This window comes from Nannospalax galili, unplaced genomic scaffold (genome assembly GCF_000622305.1).
Source record: "Nannospalax galili isolate Female #2095 unplaced genomic scaffold, S.galili_v1.0 scaffold546, whole genome shotgun sequence".
Taxonomy (NCBI): Eukaryota; Metazoa; Chordata; class Mammalia; order Rodentia; family Spalacidae; genus Nannospalax; species Nannospalax galili.
The window spans coordinates 462,211-478,793 of NW_008355158.1; the positions used below are offsets into that span (position 1 = coordinate 462,211).

Here is a 16,583-nt window from a genome sequence, read left to right on the forward strand (position 1 = left end):
CATTCCTGATTTAATAAGAAGACGGTCTCCCACATTCATGGATGAAGACATGTTTCTCTTGCAGATAACAGTCCTAAAAGACCCTTTGGACCAGTTAATTAGCAGGGGCAACACTTACCCTATGTAATACTTCAAAACAACAGGACAGTGGTTCAATCAGAAATATATATTAGAATCACCTACAGACTGCTGTGATGAGATTCACTATCTTAAAATCAGATTGAGACTTCTTTGTGACTCTAACCTGAGAAGAATCCAGGAGTATGTATCTCAAAAACTCCCCAAAATGTGATTTAAATACTACTGTTAGAATAAAGCTTATTTTATTCCTGTCTATATAAATGTCTGAGCTTCAGGGCTAGAGATGGCTCAGTAGTTAAGAGCACTGGCTACTCTTGCAGAGGATTCAGGTTTGATTCCCAGCACTCACATGGTGGCTAACAATCAGTTCCCAGGGATCTGATGCCATCTTCTGGCCTCTGTGGGCACTGCACACAACAGGGGTACACTTACATGTATGCAGGCAAAACACTCATAAAAAACACACATAAAAAATAAATTCATTTTTTAAAATTGTAAATATCTGAGCTTCTCAAATCACTGTGCCAAGAGATTGGAATTCAGTGTTTATGTTCCATTCACATCAGAGTTCTTATAAGATACTTAGAATCCAAAATAACCAGTCTTCAGCATAGAAATTCTGTTATTTAATTCCTCATTTGTAAACCCACATGTAGAATAATAACCTACCTCCAAGTCCTGGGTGTTATAGACAGGATCTTGCTCTAACACTAAATGATTTTAAATGTCTAACACACCCATCAATAAGAGGAAGTGAACATTTTCTATTTGAAATGTTAAGGTCAGTTTATTAAGTTCACTGATGAAAGCTATCAGAAGAATATTCTCCTGAAAAATATGTTTTTTTTTCTTAGAAAAAAAGGAAAATCGAAACCCTCTCCACATAGCCACAGATGCTGTGGCATCCAAGCCCCTCTGGAGACAGGGACAGTCCGTTAATCTGAGGAGTCGCTCCCCCGGTCAGCAGGATTGTAGTCCGGATCGTCCTCATCATCCTCCAGCTCCAAGTCATCCATTTCCTGGAACAAGGACTCATCTACCTCCACATTATTTCCAGCTGTAAAGAAAAGAGAGTTTCACCTCACACCCAGGAAGCAAAGAGATGATTCCATGGCAGCAGCGAGACAATGTCTGCATGTATGAGGGATGAGGTATGAAATGCCAAGCTATTAGTGCACGTTTCTATACTCATCAGCAGAGACTGACATTAGAAGGGCTACTTCACTCTCCAAGTTCACAATCTAAAAATCTGGCTATTTAAAAAAGTTTATCAGAATACATTATTTATAATGTAGCATTTATAAGTTGAAGACAATGATGATAATTCTATTGTACAAAGTTGATGATCACTGGTACTGGTCCCAGCTTATCTCTTCTAATGACAGCAAATGTGCACATCATTAAAGCTCAGCTATACTTGTTATTTAATTGACAGATCTAACTTGATCTAAATGCTCATACAGTTCTCTGTACAGACAACAGACACCAAAGGTTCTAGAAGGACTAGCCGGGCTCTGTACTCAGTACTACTACTCTTTGGACTGTCTGAGGTCAATAAAATCTGTATCACTGCACTTCTGAATCACCAAAAATTGCTATCTTCCTTCCCTCTCGGAGACTAGCCTACTGGCATTCAATTCAGTAAGAACTGATTATCCTTATATTTACAGACAAGTCTACCTTTTAGCACTCATTAAAGAAGCTTCTTTTTGCTACAGATGGAGACTATTACAGAGTTCCACAACTAGTCAAACACAGAGAGTAAGTGTTTGAGAGATGCCCAGCCCTAAGTGACACATCTACAATGGAACCTCTACACTTAATGCTCTGGGAACATAGTGGAACAGGAGGCAGAGAGAATGCTAATGCATCTCTCAACTCTTGCCAGTAAAGCTTCCTCATGCATCAGAGGGTGATTAACACAGAAAGCCCCAACTGATCAAAATTTAGAGAATACGAGACTATAGAGTGTGTGTCCCTGGATAGGACTCCTATATTAAACCTCTGCCCCCCAGGACTCAGGGACCACTGGGTGGGGGGGGGACTGTAAAAGACAGGGGTGGTAGATGATCACAAGGAAACAGAGTTTCCCAGGTTTCTGGGAACTTGCTCATATGAACTTACAGCAATGCACAAGAGCCATGCAAACTCAAACCAGATAAAAGCCCAGCATAGAAGTGGGGAAAATAGGTAAGAAGTCCCAACCTTAGCTGAAGAACTATTGGCAGCTGATCACTGCTGGGTGAGAGAGAGTTGGTCTTCTTTAAGGGAGTAACACTAGATAGGTTGAGCAGGCTCCAGTGGATGAACTTACACTGTGGGACATCTGGGGACACAAACTTGATTCAACAGGCCTTAATATATATGACAGAATCATGAACTTCGGTGGGGCTGAATGACAATGTCCCCTACAGGCTCCAAATATTTGGACATTTTTGTCCCCAGCTGGTGGCACTGTTTTGGGAGGTCTCAGAAGGTGTGGCTATGCTAGAGGAAGCACGTCACTGGGGGCGAACTTAGAGCGTTCTTAAACCTTTCAGGATTTCGAGTTGCTCTCTTGTTTCCTGTGCCTGCTTGAAGATGTGAGAGCTTAGTTTCCACTCCTCCTCCAGCCACCTCTGCCACCATGCCTCCCTGCCATGATGGACTGACTCTTGCCTTTTTGGAACCGTAAGTTAAAAAAACTCTTTCTTCATAAATTTCTTTGGTCAGTGTTTCTATCACAGCCACAGAAAATTAACTAATATGGGGGTGGGGGGGTATGGGAGTGTGCAGAAATGGGGTGTCTAAATATGATTAAGATGTAATGTATGAAATGCAGAAAATTTCAATAAAAATATATATTGGAACAAAAAAGAGAGAGTCTACTTTGTGCCTGTGTACAGCCCAGTGATAAATTCAATGTACTAAGTCCAGTCGAAAAATAACTGGCTTTGGAATAATAAAAACTTAAGAGAACAGGTGATGTCTAAAATAACTTCAAGATAAAATATGAATCCACCAAGATGAGTAATTCTGGGTATAAGTAAATAAAAGGTAAAGAGAAAAAGTAAGGCCTTGAACACTTTCAATTGAAAAGATTCTGGAGAAAATGCCTGAAAATGATACAGACAAAGCCAAACTAAGAGGCAGCATGTAGGTCAACCTTTTCTCTATCAAAGGATTTTACGATTAAATATGGCTTTTACCACCTCAAAAGCAACAACTATAGGTAAGATCATCAGAAGGAGAAAGAGAGTCATATAGAAATAACTTACATTGTTACAGTAAGAATTCAGGCAAAAATAAAACCTAATAAGAAAAAGAAACTGCTGGGAGGACATTTCAGAGGCAAATCAACAGGCATCTTTCTGAAAGTTACTGGACTGAAGAGATACCTGGGTGTATCAAAGGAGGAAAAGAGCTGTTGAGAACAAAGTTTCTAAAGCACAAGAGAAAGAGATGAAGCATGGGGGAACTGGAATGCTTCAGCAAAACATAAGAGAACACCCTACTGGATTTGGACTTTGTTTGTGGGAGACAGTCTCATTCTGTAGCCCAGACTGACCTCTCATTATGTAAATCAGACTGGCCTCAAACTTAGGAAATCCTCCTGTTTCGGCCTCCAAGTACTGAGCCACTAACCCTGCGTTTTGTTTTGAAGACTATAAAAATAAAAACCTTGACCTACTTGCTGCAAAGAAGGTAGTAATACTCATTTGAAAAATAAAAAAGATTGAGGGCTGGCAGAGTAGCTCAAGGCTAGAGCACTTACTTTGCAGGCATGAAGCCATGGATTCAATCTCCAGAATCACAAAAAGAGAACAAGACTGAGTGCACAAAGCCAACCTAAGGTTAAGAATGATTTAGCAGTGGGCCCTATCAACATTGCTTAACCTTCTTCAGCACACATCCAGAACAAGTTTGAAAGGCAAGAACCTGGAGGATCCCCAAATGACAAGACAGGCACAGTAGATGTAGAACTCTAAGACAGTGCTACTGTCATGAGAGGGGAGGCTGAGCGTAAGCCAGTTAAAACACAAGAGAGCTGTGAGCTTCATAGGCAGGAACCTGTTCCACACTGTTCTTGGCTGGATGCTCAATGCTTAGGACAGTACAGTAAGTATTTGTGACTGAACAGATAAAAGTCAAATGGAAGACCAAAAAAAGAGGAGGCAGGAGAGGAAAAGCTCAAGGAAGAGTATGCTCCAAAGATAGCAAAAGTGGTAGGAAGTAAGATTTCCAGAAGATGGAATCCTGGGAGTTCCGCATCTTAAGTATCTCCAAATCCACCACAGACCGTGGCCACAGTTCTCACAGATTTGTGTCTCAGTTTGCTAACCAACAGAGGCTAGTGTACTAGAACTGTTTACCGCCACCTTGAGGTGCTTCTATCATCTTAAAACACACACTGCTATAGAATTTAAACATTTAGATTAAAAGTATAAATTAATCAACTATTAGAATACTTCCCACTAAATAAAAATACTTTGCTTTTCATAGATTAATGCATGTATATATGCACTTACATATATGAGGAAGTCTAATATAATCTTACCGTCCTCCAAGAACTGGATATCAGATGTGTCAAGATTATGATCTGTTTCAAACAGCTGCTTCCCTAAAGGAAACAAATGTTTAATTAAAGTGGCATAGTAGTCCTTCATCTTCTCTACAATCACTTTAAAAGGTTAATAACTGAAGAAAACGAATGTGAGAGCCTGTTTTCCTGGGAATTTCAATACATTTATGATCTTGTTCAGTAGCTAAGAGGCCTAGCATATGCATTAATGGTAAAATGGAAAAGTAAAAACCTAGGTTGCGCAGTCTTGGGAAACTATCGGTTTGACTCTATCATTTCTTCAAAGCTTTTGATTTTAATATCCTTTATCTCAGGATGTAATAATTTGTTATATTTATACCAAGGATACACCATAAATAATAAATATAAATTACGTGTGAAGAACTACATATTCTCTCTTTGGCGCCTAAGAACAGTTTTCCTACTGAAGCCTTCCAAACCATTTTTTGCTATAAAGAAATAACACAGGAGGATGTGGGGAAACAGCAATGATTACAGCAGAGGAGGGGGTCGTACCACTTAATTTATTTTTCCCCGCTTGCTCTTCTTCTTTCATCCGTTTCTTTTTGATTTCTAGGAGTTCTGCATCAAATTTGGCCTTCCAACTTAGGAAATTCTCAATTGTAACAGGAGTGCCATGGAACAATTTCTTAGAAAATGAAAGACATAAATCACCACATGAATGAGACAGTAGCTTAACTAATAAAGCCTGATTATACCTTTTAGATAAAAACAAACTACCTAATGAGAAATAGAACAATGTTTAACGTTTGAAATTTTGACATATTTAATCTGATTCTGCCTGGACCAGCTACTTTGTAGACTAGTAGTACTAGTCTACTTGTTTCAACAGCATACCCTGGAAGAGTCAGTGCTCTCATTCTTATTCCAAAAATTAAAAAAGGATAATCTACCATGTACTTCACCAGGGCTGGTTGTTTAGACAGCTGTCAGTTTTAATACATTCTGGCTATACATCAATTTAACACTGTCATTGCTCTTTTATTTCAGAGTCTGAGGCTCTCACTATACCCGGTGACTGTCTAGTTCACTGATGGGGCTCGCTCTTCTCAACTCTACCCGAGCTGGAATGATGTGCACTTACTTGAGTGAGCTTTATCAACACATTTATTACTCACAGTATCTCACCAAACAAAATTTCACTTTAGTATAGAATTTACTTTTCAGCTTCATCTCAATAGTGATTTCCCAAAATGAATTACTAAAATTGCCAGAAAGAAGAAAAACCAACCATCAACTACGCCAACAAACAGATATAACGGTGTCTGAAACATACCTTTTCTGCTTCTTCGGCCTCCTTTTCTTTCTGTTTCTTTTCTTCCTCTCTTCTAGTTTTTATTTGATCTACTATTTCATTCAATTTTTCCTGCACAGCTGTGACTAGAGTAAAGATCATCACCATGCCAAGGTTCTCCTCGGCCTATGTAATAAAAGCAGGTGGTGAGAAATTGTTCCTCAAAAAACTGGAACTAGGCAAACAAACAACATTTCAGCACAACAAGTAAATCCCATATGCTTATAACATGGGATTCAGTTACTCATTCAGTTATACCATATGTCACAGACTTGGATAAACTAACATTTATAAAGTCAGGATGTCTATAATCCCAGCACTCACACTCTTGAGATGGAAGCAAGAGGATCGGGAATTCAAGGCCTGTTTTGGCGATGTTCAAGGTCACCTGGGGCTACAGGAAAGCCTGTCTCTAGACCAAAAAGTGAATAATATCATGTATTAAAAGTCATGTAACTTGCCACACCCAACATAAAGCAAGTGTTTTCTGTTTAGTGATCAAAAGTAGAATTAAAAGAACCTTTCCTACAGTAGCTAGTAACCAATTCTCAGGCAGGTATCATTATTAATATTCTTTTTAAGAGTCCAGAGGTGTGACAATAAACTGAACCGAGGCAACAGTGATCTCCTAATCTACTGTAATAACAAAGAATGTGGGTACTTTTGCAATTTATCTTTACATCTTTGTCTTCACATTTGAAACAGCTCAAAAATCAATTGTAAAAGCCCTCCACCTCCTGAGAAGAAGTTGGTTCACAGGTTATTAAAAAAGCTAATCATCTGAAGATAGGCCCAAACAAAATGAAATACAAGAAATATATGATTTTAAAATATAATAGTCAGGTGCTGGCCATATAGATCAGTTGGTAGAGTATAGGCCTAACATGTACAAGCCCTGGGTTTGATCCCCAGCACAGCATAGACTGGATGTGGTGGCACACACTTGTAATCCTAGTACTTGGAAGGCAGAGGCAGGAGAATCATAAGTTCACTATATATCCTTGGCTAAACAGTGAGTTCAAGGTCAGCCTGTGCTACAAGAAAGCCAGAAGCAGACTAACCACTTCCTTGACAGGGATGGCCTCAACAACATCTGACAGTGCCTCATTCCTGGGTCCTCCTAAGTACTGGGCTTTAAGACTTCCCCTGGAATCCTCCTCAATAGAGCTTGTCTGTGCTGTACCAATGCTAACATCCTAAATTCATGACTAAGCAAAACTTTCTACTGAGTTCCAAATCCATATCGAAACTACTCGTGGTTCAATGACAGTGTCTCCCTGTCACTTCAATACTGAAACCACCATCTTCACAAAACCTACTGTTAGGTTCTCAATCTTGGCAAATTATACCACTAACCCCATTCTGAACATCCTTACTCCAAATAATTTAATCTTTGCTTATTACTTTGTAAAAATATTTTATATTTATACGTGTATGTGGTGTCCTGCAGTACATGCATGGAAGTAAGAAGACAACTTTCAGGAGCTGGTTCTCTCCTTCTATCATGTGAGTCCTGGGAACAGAACTCAGGTCATCCAGATGTCAGGAGGCATCCTTACCCATTGAGCATTTTCGCTGGCCCTACATTTATCTATTCTTAAACATCACTTAAATCTGAGTATTATTTTCCATAGATATGTCAAGAGCCCAGAACACCCCAATCTTCAGCTTGGATACTGTAAGAAACTGCATTTGTTCCACTGACACCAACCTCCTCTGAGCACTCAACTTGTATACACAAAGGCAAAGGGAAAAAGGGAGGGAGGGGAGCAATCTAATTTATAAACTAAGGGTACCATAAAACTGATCTAGCCAGTTTCTTACCAGAACCCCTCAATAGCTTTTCAAACCAATCAAGACCAAGACCATATTAAGTATAGAAGACTGTCTATAGAATGAAATAATTTATTTTTAATGTTTATTTATTTACTTAAATTTTATGTGTGAGTGTTCTGCCTACATGTATATAAGTGCACCTGTGTCATGCAATGCCCACAGAGGCCAAAAGAGGGCTTCAATCCCCTGGAACTGGAGCTAGGAGGGTTGTTAGCCATGTGGGTGTTGGAAACTAAACCCAGGTCCTCTGCAAGAGCAGCCAGTGTTCTTAACTGCTGAGACATCTCTCCAGGCCCAAATGAAGCAATCTAAGTTCAATCAACTCTATGTGACTCACTAGAAGTTCTGGCAAGGAATAAAAATATTAAATCTAAATCTAAATCTCACACACACACACACACACACTTTCATACAGAACATGAATGCCAGTCCCAGTTTATAGTCTTTCCATGAAATATAAAGCAAAAACAAATTGGGACGGGGGCACCATACAGAACCTAGACAACTCAGTAACTCAGAATTCATGCTAGTTGCATGAAACTTTAGTATTTAAAGAAATGACTCCACCATTTCCATCTTATCATTTAGACAAAAATATGTAACATTAGCAAATGTGGGACAACAGCCATCACAATAGCTATGTTGAGATTATAAACCGGTATAGTTACCTGAAGGTCAATTAGCCTGCAGGTATCTATCCTCTGTATTCAGCAATTCTGCTTCTGACTGCTGGAATGGCACACACACCTGCAACTCATTCTTTCCATCTATTCAACAAATACATGAATGTCTCCTTTGTGACTCTAAAGATACACTGGAAGATCTGTGCTATGAACTTACAAATGATGATCGATAAGCATACTGAAAAATTATATATTAAATGAAGAAACAAGAAACAATTGTGTTATTTAAAAGATACAGGTAATTATGTGTTTATAAGATAAAATTTAATGTAGTTATCAAAAGCAATGATTAAGATATATGTGTTTAACTGAAATAGAAAGCTGTCCATACAGATTACAAGAAAAAGATGTCCTAAAATACTGCATAGATTATTTCTCTTGGGATGGAAGAAGGGGTGCATGTAAGTAAAGAAAAAATGATCTGGCAATGTATCATACCAGATAAGATATAATTTAATTATGGCTGGCAGGATTAACTGTAACCATCACTTTCTTCTTTCTGACTTTCTGTATCTTTGGAGTTCTTCATAATATTAATTTCTTATTTTGGTAACTAAAATACTAATTTTGGAGGAAAAGTGTAGGAAACCAGGATGCCAGGCCCTACGGTGAGGTGAGCCTAAAACTTATAGGTCCAGGCTATATTCTCTGCTAAAAGGGAGGGGCACTGAAAACAGTGGCTCTGATAATCCCCGCCTTGCAGAACACTGTTGGGCTGGCAGGAGGAAGCGGCCTGGTCATAAAAGTGCAGGCTCCCTGCTCTGTGGGAAAGCATCTTGGTCAACAACCCTTAGCTCGTCTCCTTGTCCTAAACAAATAATTCAGCTATCTCTGGCTAAGAGATTAGGCCAGGTTAAGGGTTTACTCCTGAGCTAAAAGCTAATAAATTACTGGATGGGCATTGATAACCTTGGGTAAAAGTTTAAGAATCCTTCTGGCACCAACTAACAGACTAAATGTCCTGTTTCTTTGTACCCTAAATCTTTGTATGTGACTGCCATATCCCACGTGACTGCTAGTTCCTTAGGATATATAAAAAACATCTAAATTCTAAAATAAATCGTCCTGTTGGGAAGACACAGGTCCCAGAGTTTGACTCTGTCGCCAATCAGACCCTCTGCCCCGAAGCCAGCAGGTACCCCGCTAAGCAAAGCAAACCTGAGTCCCTACAGAAAAGTATAAATATTCCCTCAATACGTCTTCTTTAGGCTCGTGGTACAAAACTACTTTGAAAGTGAATTTGAGTACAAATGAAATAGTTCTCTCAAAATCAGTAATATTAATGGATGACTGATCAAATACAATTCAGCCATCCTAGATTCTTCTATGTTTTAAAATGAAACATATTAGCTAGAATTAGTGTAATTTTTCACAGGTAGAACAGCAAACAAGGCTCACATCAGCAAAGCTTTCTGACACACGTTCTTTCAGTTCTCATTCTCTAGGCACTCCACTTATTTGCTTCAGATCAGCATTCAGAGGACCATCAGTCCTGACAACAGGAGCCACATCCAAGATGGAAATATTTTCTGAAGATTCTTCTCAAACAAAACTAGTTCTGATTTTAAAAGTAGATAAGGGTTTCACTTACCCCCACTTAAAGAATATATGTAGAGGATGACTCAGTTTCAAATAGAAACACTAAGAAATTTTCTATTATAACATATACTAATGAAATTAGGAAAACACTAACTTAAAGACATATTCTACTGAACTGGAAAATCTAAAAGAAATGGAGGAATTTCTAGATGCATATGATCTAACAAAATTAAACCAAGAGCAAGCAAACAATTTCAGCAGGTCTGTAACAAGCAGTAAGACTGAAGCAGTAGTTAAAACCCTCCCAACTAGGGCCAGGTGTGGTGACACAGGCCTTAGTTCCAGCACTCAGGGGGCAGAGGCAGGTGGATTTGTGAGCTCCACATAGCATGTTCCAGGCCTACATAGCAAGTTCCAGGCTTGCCAAGGATACATAAGACTCTGCCTCAAAAAATAAATTGATTAAATAAATAAATCTCCCAAAAAAAAAAAAAAAAAAAAAAAAAACAACCTCCAGACCCAGATGGATTCAATGATGGATTTTACCAAACCCATGAAGAACACCAATATTTCTAGACCTAACCCATAAAAATGAAAAGGAACATCATCACCCTGATGTCAAAATCAAAGCAACAAAAAAGAAAATTATATACCAATCTCCCTAACAACACAGATGCAAAAATGCTCAATACAAATTGGCTTTATCATAGATCAATAAAATGTTATAAATTATATAAGTGGTTTCAAGGATAGAAATTACATGGTCATCTCGACAGACCAGAAATACCTTTTGACAAACGTCCCTTCACGCTTAAAATCCTTAAGAAATTTGGAATAAAAGGAATGTATCCGAACATAGTAAAGGGTATATATGACAAACCTATAACCAACATTTTATTAAATGGAGAAAAAAAGCATTTTCACTAAAATCAAGAATGAGACAAGGGTGTCTACCACCTCCACTCTTATTCAATACAGTACTAGAAGTCCTAGCTAGACCAGTAAGTCAAAAGAAGCAAATAAGAGAGACATAAAAAAGACCTCTATTTGTAGATGACATAATACTATACAGTAGGGTCACCAAAGACACCAGGAAACTCTTAAAACTGACAAACAGTTTCAGAAAAGTGGAGTAAAATTAACATTCCCAAATCAGTAGCCTTCCTATATATAATGGCCAACATACTAAGAAATCAGGGAAACCCATTCACAATAGCCTTAAAAGAAATAAAATACCTTGGAATAAACCCTAACCAAAGATGTGAAAGACCTCTACAAGGACAATTTTAATACACTGTGGACTATCTGCAGAGATCAGAAATCCAGAAAGATCCATGAGGGGGCAGGGGAAGCAGCTGTAAATGGGGGAGAGGACTGCAGAACATGTGATATGAAAGAAGGGGAAGGAATGCTGGAAGTTGAAGTGGGGACAGAGGTTGGGGGAACAAGAAGGTTCCAAAACTAAAGGTGTGTGAATGAGCCTTATGGGAACCCAAACGCTGCTTCCAGAAGCCATGGGTTATTAAATAAAACTCTCAGTGCCAGGCATAGAATACCTCCTTATAAACTGTTGGTCAGGGAGGCCCCAGGAGCCCCACCAAACCACACAGGTTGTCACTGCTCTTGGTCGTCCAGTAGAACTAGATAGTAAGACCCTCTTGCTAAGATACCATGTTTGGTTGCGGAACATAGAGAAATCTCAAACTGACCAGGAAACATACTCCCAGTTGGGTAGCTTTCACAGTGCTTTAAAAGGTGCCATGCAGGCCACTGGTAAGATATCAATGGTCTTACTCAGCACTGGACCCTGGGCATGCTATAACAGCAACCTGCCAGGCAAGTTGTATCCACTGGTCCATGAAGGTTATGGGGGTAACCATTTTCTGACTGAATTTGAGGCCTGCTCCACAGGTGGGAATTTATGCCTAGTACTATAAATTTGGTCAAAAACTCATGACTGGGAAGGTCACAGGTCCTGGGGAGAACCTGTTGTTGTTTTGCTAAATGGTTAGGATGTCAAAGTACCTTCTAAATATGTTTATATTCATAAATTTATGTTGCTTTCAACTTGGTTAGAGAAGCTTCTTTTTCCAGTGAGCAGCAGTTTGTAGAGACTCATAACTACCAGTCAAAATGCTGAGAATAAGTAACTATTGAGTGGTTGTCCCTAAATGGAACATTTGTATCAACTTCCTCCCCTGTCCAAAGCTCAAGGAACACGATGGAAGAGAGAGCAGAAAAAAATGTAAGAGCCAGAGGATGGGGAGGAGTGCTGTGAGGTGCTAACAATAGTTGTGGACTCCCACACAAGATCAAGCCTGTCCAAATTCAAGCACGGATTGGGGAGGGGCTCACAACACCCCACCTCTAACTGAGGAGTTATTGGCAGTTACAGCTTCAGAGGAAGGGAGTCATTTTTCATTGGGGTGTGGCCACAGATAGGTTGGAGATGCTCCAATGGATGCACACATGGACAACACTAACTGTAATCAGTGGGCGATAGCCACTTTTGAAAGAGATGTATCTTTGCTCTGGAAACTGTTACTGAGTATGTTAAAGCTGTAATGAAATGTTTCTTCTAAAATTTAAAAAAAAAAGGCAGGGGACAGGACAAGAAGGTGAGAGGGATGTGTTGGGAGCTGGGGGAGAATTGTAGGGGGCAGTGGAGAATTGATACAACCAAATACATTATATGCATTCATGAAATTCTCAGAGAATAAAAAATATATTTTTAAAAAGATGTTTTGTGACTATGTATCGTGAATCCTGCTTCATCAACATAATGCTTACACATTTAAAAACATTTTCTAACCCAACATTTAATAATAGGCCAATAAAATATGTTAATATAAAGCAAAACTGACATTTTCTTACCTGTAAAGCAAGTAATTTTAAAATGGCTGAGACATCATTATCTTCTAGATTTTCTTGGGAGAATATTTCATAAAGGGGAGCTTCATCTGGGTATTTTTCACTATATGTAAACTTGAGGGTAGTCTGGACAGCTAAGGCACAAGATAAAAGTTTAATGTGAACACATTAAAAGAACAGAAACGAGTATTTCTGTTGAATCAGTAGTTTATAACATGACAATAAAAAGTAGAAAACAGGAACATTAATGCCAACAACATCTTCCACAAAGAGATGTGGAACAAATTTTGAGAATTCAAAGTCACTTCTTGCACATGAAACACATTTACTATGTAGTGGCACTTTAGTACACTGTATTTCAGAGGGGGATAGACAAAAGCCATTCTTTCTTACATCCTCCTAAACAAACAAACAAACAAATACAACAATCAAAGAAAGTATTGCCATAGTCTCATGCTCAGCCCTGAGCAGAGGCTGTTCCTGACTACAGAGGACAGAGCTTTAGCCCTAGGAACTATATTCAAATATGTACAATGCAGCAGGATGCTCCTAACTGGTGGCTAGGTGACATGCTTTCAAACTGGGCAGCCTGAAAGCTATCTGAGAATATTTTAGTTGGAGTCATCTATACATATATTCTTTATTAAAATATTTATATTGTTTTTATTTTATGTGTACAAGTATATTGCCTGCATGTATGTAAGTGTAGTGCCCAGAGGCCAGAAAAGGGCATTGGATCCCCTGGAACTGGAGTTATGGATGGTGGTTAGCAGTCATGTGGGTGTTGGGAATCGAACTCAGGTCCTCTGCAAAAGTAGTCAGTACTCTTAACCACGGAGCCAGCTCTCCAGTTCTGATTTTTAAAATTCTTAAAAGTTTCTTTTTAGGCAGGGTCTCACTGTGTGGCCCAGGCTGGCCTGGACCTCTTTATCCTCTTGGGTCAGTCTCCTGAGTGTTCAGATTTCAAGGTGTACCACCACCAGAGATTCATAAAATTCTTTATTAACATCTAACATGAAATTTAAAGCACAGTATGAAACCTGAAGGCATTACGGTTTCTTCCCCTTACCTTCCCCATCTAATAGAGACCAACATGGACTTGAGTTACTTCATTAAAATCAGTAGGTTTGGGGGCTGGAAAGATGGCTCAGCTTGTAAAGGTACTTGCCACCAAGTCTGACACCTGGCTTTGATCCCTGGAACTTGTGGAGGAAGAAGAGAATTGATTTCCTCAAGTTCTCTCATCTCCACACATGTGCTATAGTAAATAAACACATTTTAGGATATGTGCACGGGGGTAGGAGAAAGATGAACTCTGCATACAGGACTATTGTGGATAATAGTTCTAATTACAAAGGCTCTGTACTGTTTCTACTTTCAGACTGCCTGGTGGACTGGAGCACTCATATGTTGGACTGGAGAAGCTACCTTATACTTTAGTGTGTCCATAAGAACTACACTCTTACAAGTCACATTTATAAATTAGCACAAACCAAAAAGTTAAGAATATATGTATGGGGCTGGAGAGATGGCTCAGGGGTTAAAAGCACTGGCTGCTCTTGCAGAGGACCTGGGTTTGATTCCCAGCACCCACGTGGCTGCTAACCACTGTCGGTGACTCCAGTTCCAAGGGAATGTGATGCCCTCTTCTGGGTTATACAGAGTCCCATATATAGTAGGCAACTTCTCTACCCCGTGCTACTGCCCTAGCCCAGTAATGATGAATTATAAATCATTAACTGCTAAGAAGTCAATATCACAAAAAATAAATTTAACATATAAAACTCACCAAAGTTGGCATATTGGTTTTTACCTCTAAGTTTTAGACTTCTATGTTCATTATCCTGAGAATATTTTCTAAAGACACTGTAAATAATTGCAAACTGGATTTTACTCGGCAGATATTAAACTTGATCATTTTTAAAGAGTAAGCATTTCTATTGTTATTGTGTTTATTAGTTTCACTGTATAGCCCAGGCTGACCTTGAACCCAAAACTCTCCTGTCTCAGCTTCCTAAATGCTGAGACTACAAATATGAGCCACACCTAGTTAACAGAATTGAGTTTTCAGACGTTCATTAAAGAAAATTAATTATAGATATGATGCTACGCATGATTCAGTCATTTCATACTTATCAAAATCGCACTGTATCACATCTGTAATTATTTATCAATTTAAAATAAGACTGAAGGAGATGGCTCGGTGTGCAAAGCACTTGTCACACAAGTGGGAGGACCTGAGTGGGAATGCCCAAATTTCACACAAAAGTCAGGTGCAGTAGGACACATGGAATCCCAGTGTTCCTATGGCGAGATGGGAGGCGGAGACAGGATTCCCAGAAGCTCAGGAGTCAGCAAAGGGAATGACTAACACCTGAGACTGTCCTCTCACTGCCACAAGTAGCAAGCATGCACTCGCACTCACAAATGTGCGTGCACGCACACACACATACAGAGTATAATCATACACACAAAATAAAAACAAAAAAGAAAATAAGACTGAAGAAACCAAATAAAGATCTATCTATCTATCTCTACAATCTCAAACAGGAGCATCTTTCCAATTCCTTAAATATTAAAAATAAGCAGATGTCCATAAGTATGCCATCACTTCTTGATTAAAACAGAACCAATGATTATTATAATATATACAACATCCTATACAATTTGTCACAATACTTTCCTTACAATAACATCCTGTAAGCAGAAACTCAAAGACAAATTTTTAAATCTCCTGTTTCATAATCAGTGGCTCTCCTGTATGGATGTATACTCACAACTGCATATTTCTCTCTTCACCAATACTGAAAATTTCCTGGATAGGATGGGGTAACATCTTCATTTCAGTTTCCCTTAATTACTAGTGAGACTAGTTTTTAAATGATCATTTATAATCCCATGTCTAGAAATGTTATCAATTCCCTTTGCCTGCTCCTTTTTCTACTCAGTCATTAAAATGGAATTTAGACACAAAAATGGTACAACCTAGGCAGTTTCAAACATACTTAAAAAACATTTCTCAAATTAAGTCAACTGTATAGAACTATTATTACAGGACTGTTACAGGTGCCTACTAGAGGTATTATTCCAATGGGAATCATCTCCAGAAATTTTTTAATTCTATTTTTCACTGCAGTACAAAATCAAAGAAAATTAAATTCTGTCCTATCAGCAAGCACTTCCCTGTCATTCTTTATGTAATCACACACATACGTGATAAGAAACATCTCAGGAAGTTAGTGCAGCATCTATTTTGTACTTTGATGCACTATTGAAGAAATTTTAGATACCTATCTATATAAGCACAGATAGAGTAACTGTATCTAACATTCTTTTCATACAGATTTCAAAATAGCTCAGTGTTAACTTCATTCAATTACATAAGATATATAACAGTATACCACTATATCAAGCAATACCACTACTGAAATTACCGTTATTAAAATACTACTACTAATACTAAAATTGATTGACTCTAACAGCTTCATTCTAGTAGAATCTGTGCTGCCACCCAATGTGGAAAAAATTCCTGAGATTAATGTCAATCTATACGTAGTTTTTAAAAATGAATACATGGTGGCACACGCCTTTAGTCCCAGCACTCCGGAGGCAGAGGCAGAGGCAGGCAGATCTCTGTGTGTTCAAAGCCAGCTGGGACTACAGGGAGACCCTGTTTCAAAAAGACCAAAAAAAAAAA

At 38.7% G+C, this 16,583-nt stretch overlaps 1 protein-coding gene across 1 annotated transcript in view; it reads right to left on the minus strand.

The window, feature by feature from the left end:
- Nucleotides 1-846: 846 nt before the first annotated feature.
- Rwdd1 (RWD domain containing 1) overlaps nucleotides 847-16,583 on the minus strand; it is a 23,869-nt gene continuing 8,132 nt past the window's right edge. The window contains exons 3-7 of the mRNA XM_008852187.2: nucleotides 12,890-13,020; nucleotides 5,940-6,083; nucleotides 5,159-5,291; nucleotides 4,619-4,681; nucleotides 847-1,138 (exon numbers count right to left, since the gene is read on the minus strand). Of these exons, the coding sequence (XP_008850409.2) occupies nucleotides 1,017-1,138; nucleotides 4,619-4,681; nucleotides 5,159-5,291; nucleotides 5,940-6,083; nucleotides 12,890-13,020 (593 nt within the window). The 3' untranslated portion in view covers nucleotides 847-1,016. The remainder of the gene's footprint in view (nucleotides 1,139-4,618; nucleotides 4,682-5,158; nucleotides 5,292-5,939; nucleotides 6,084-12,889; nucleotides 13,021-16,583) is intronic.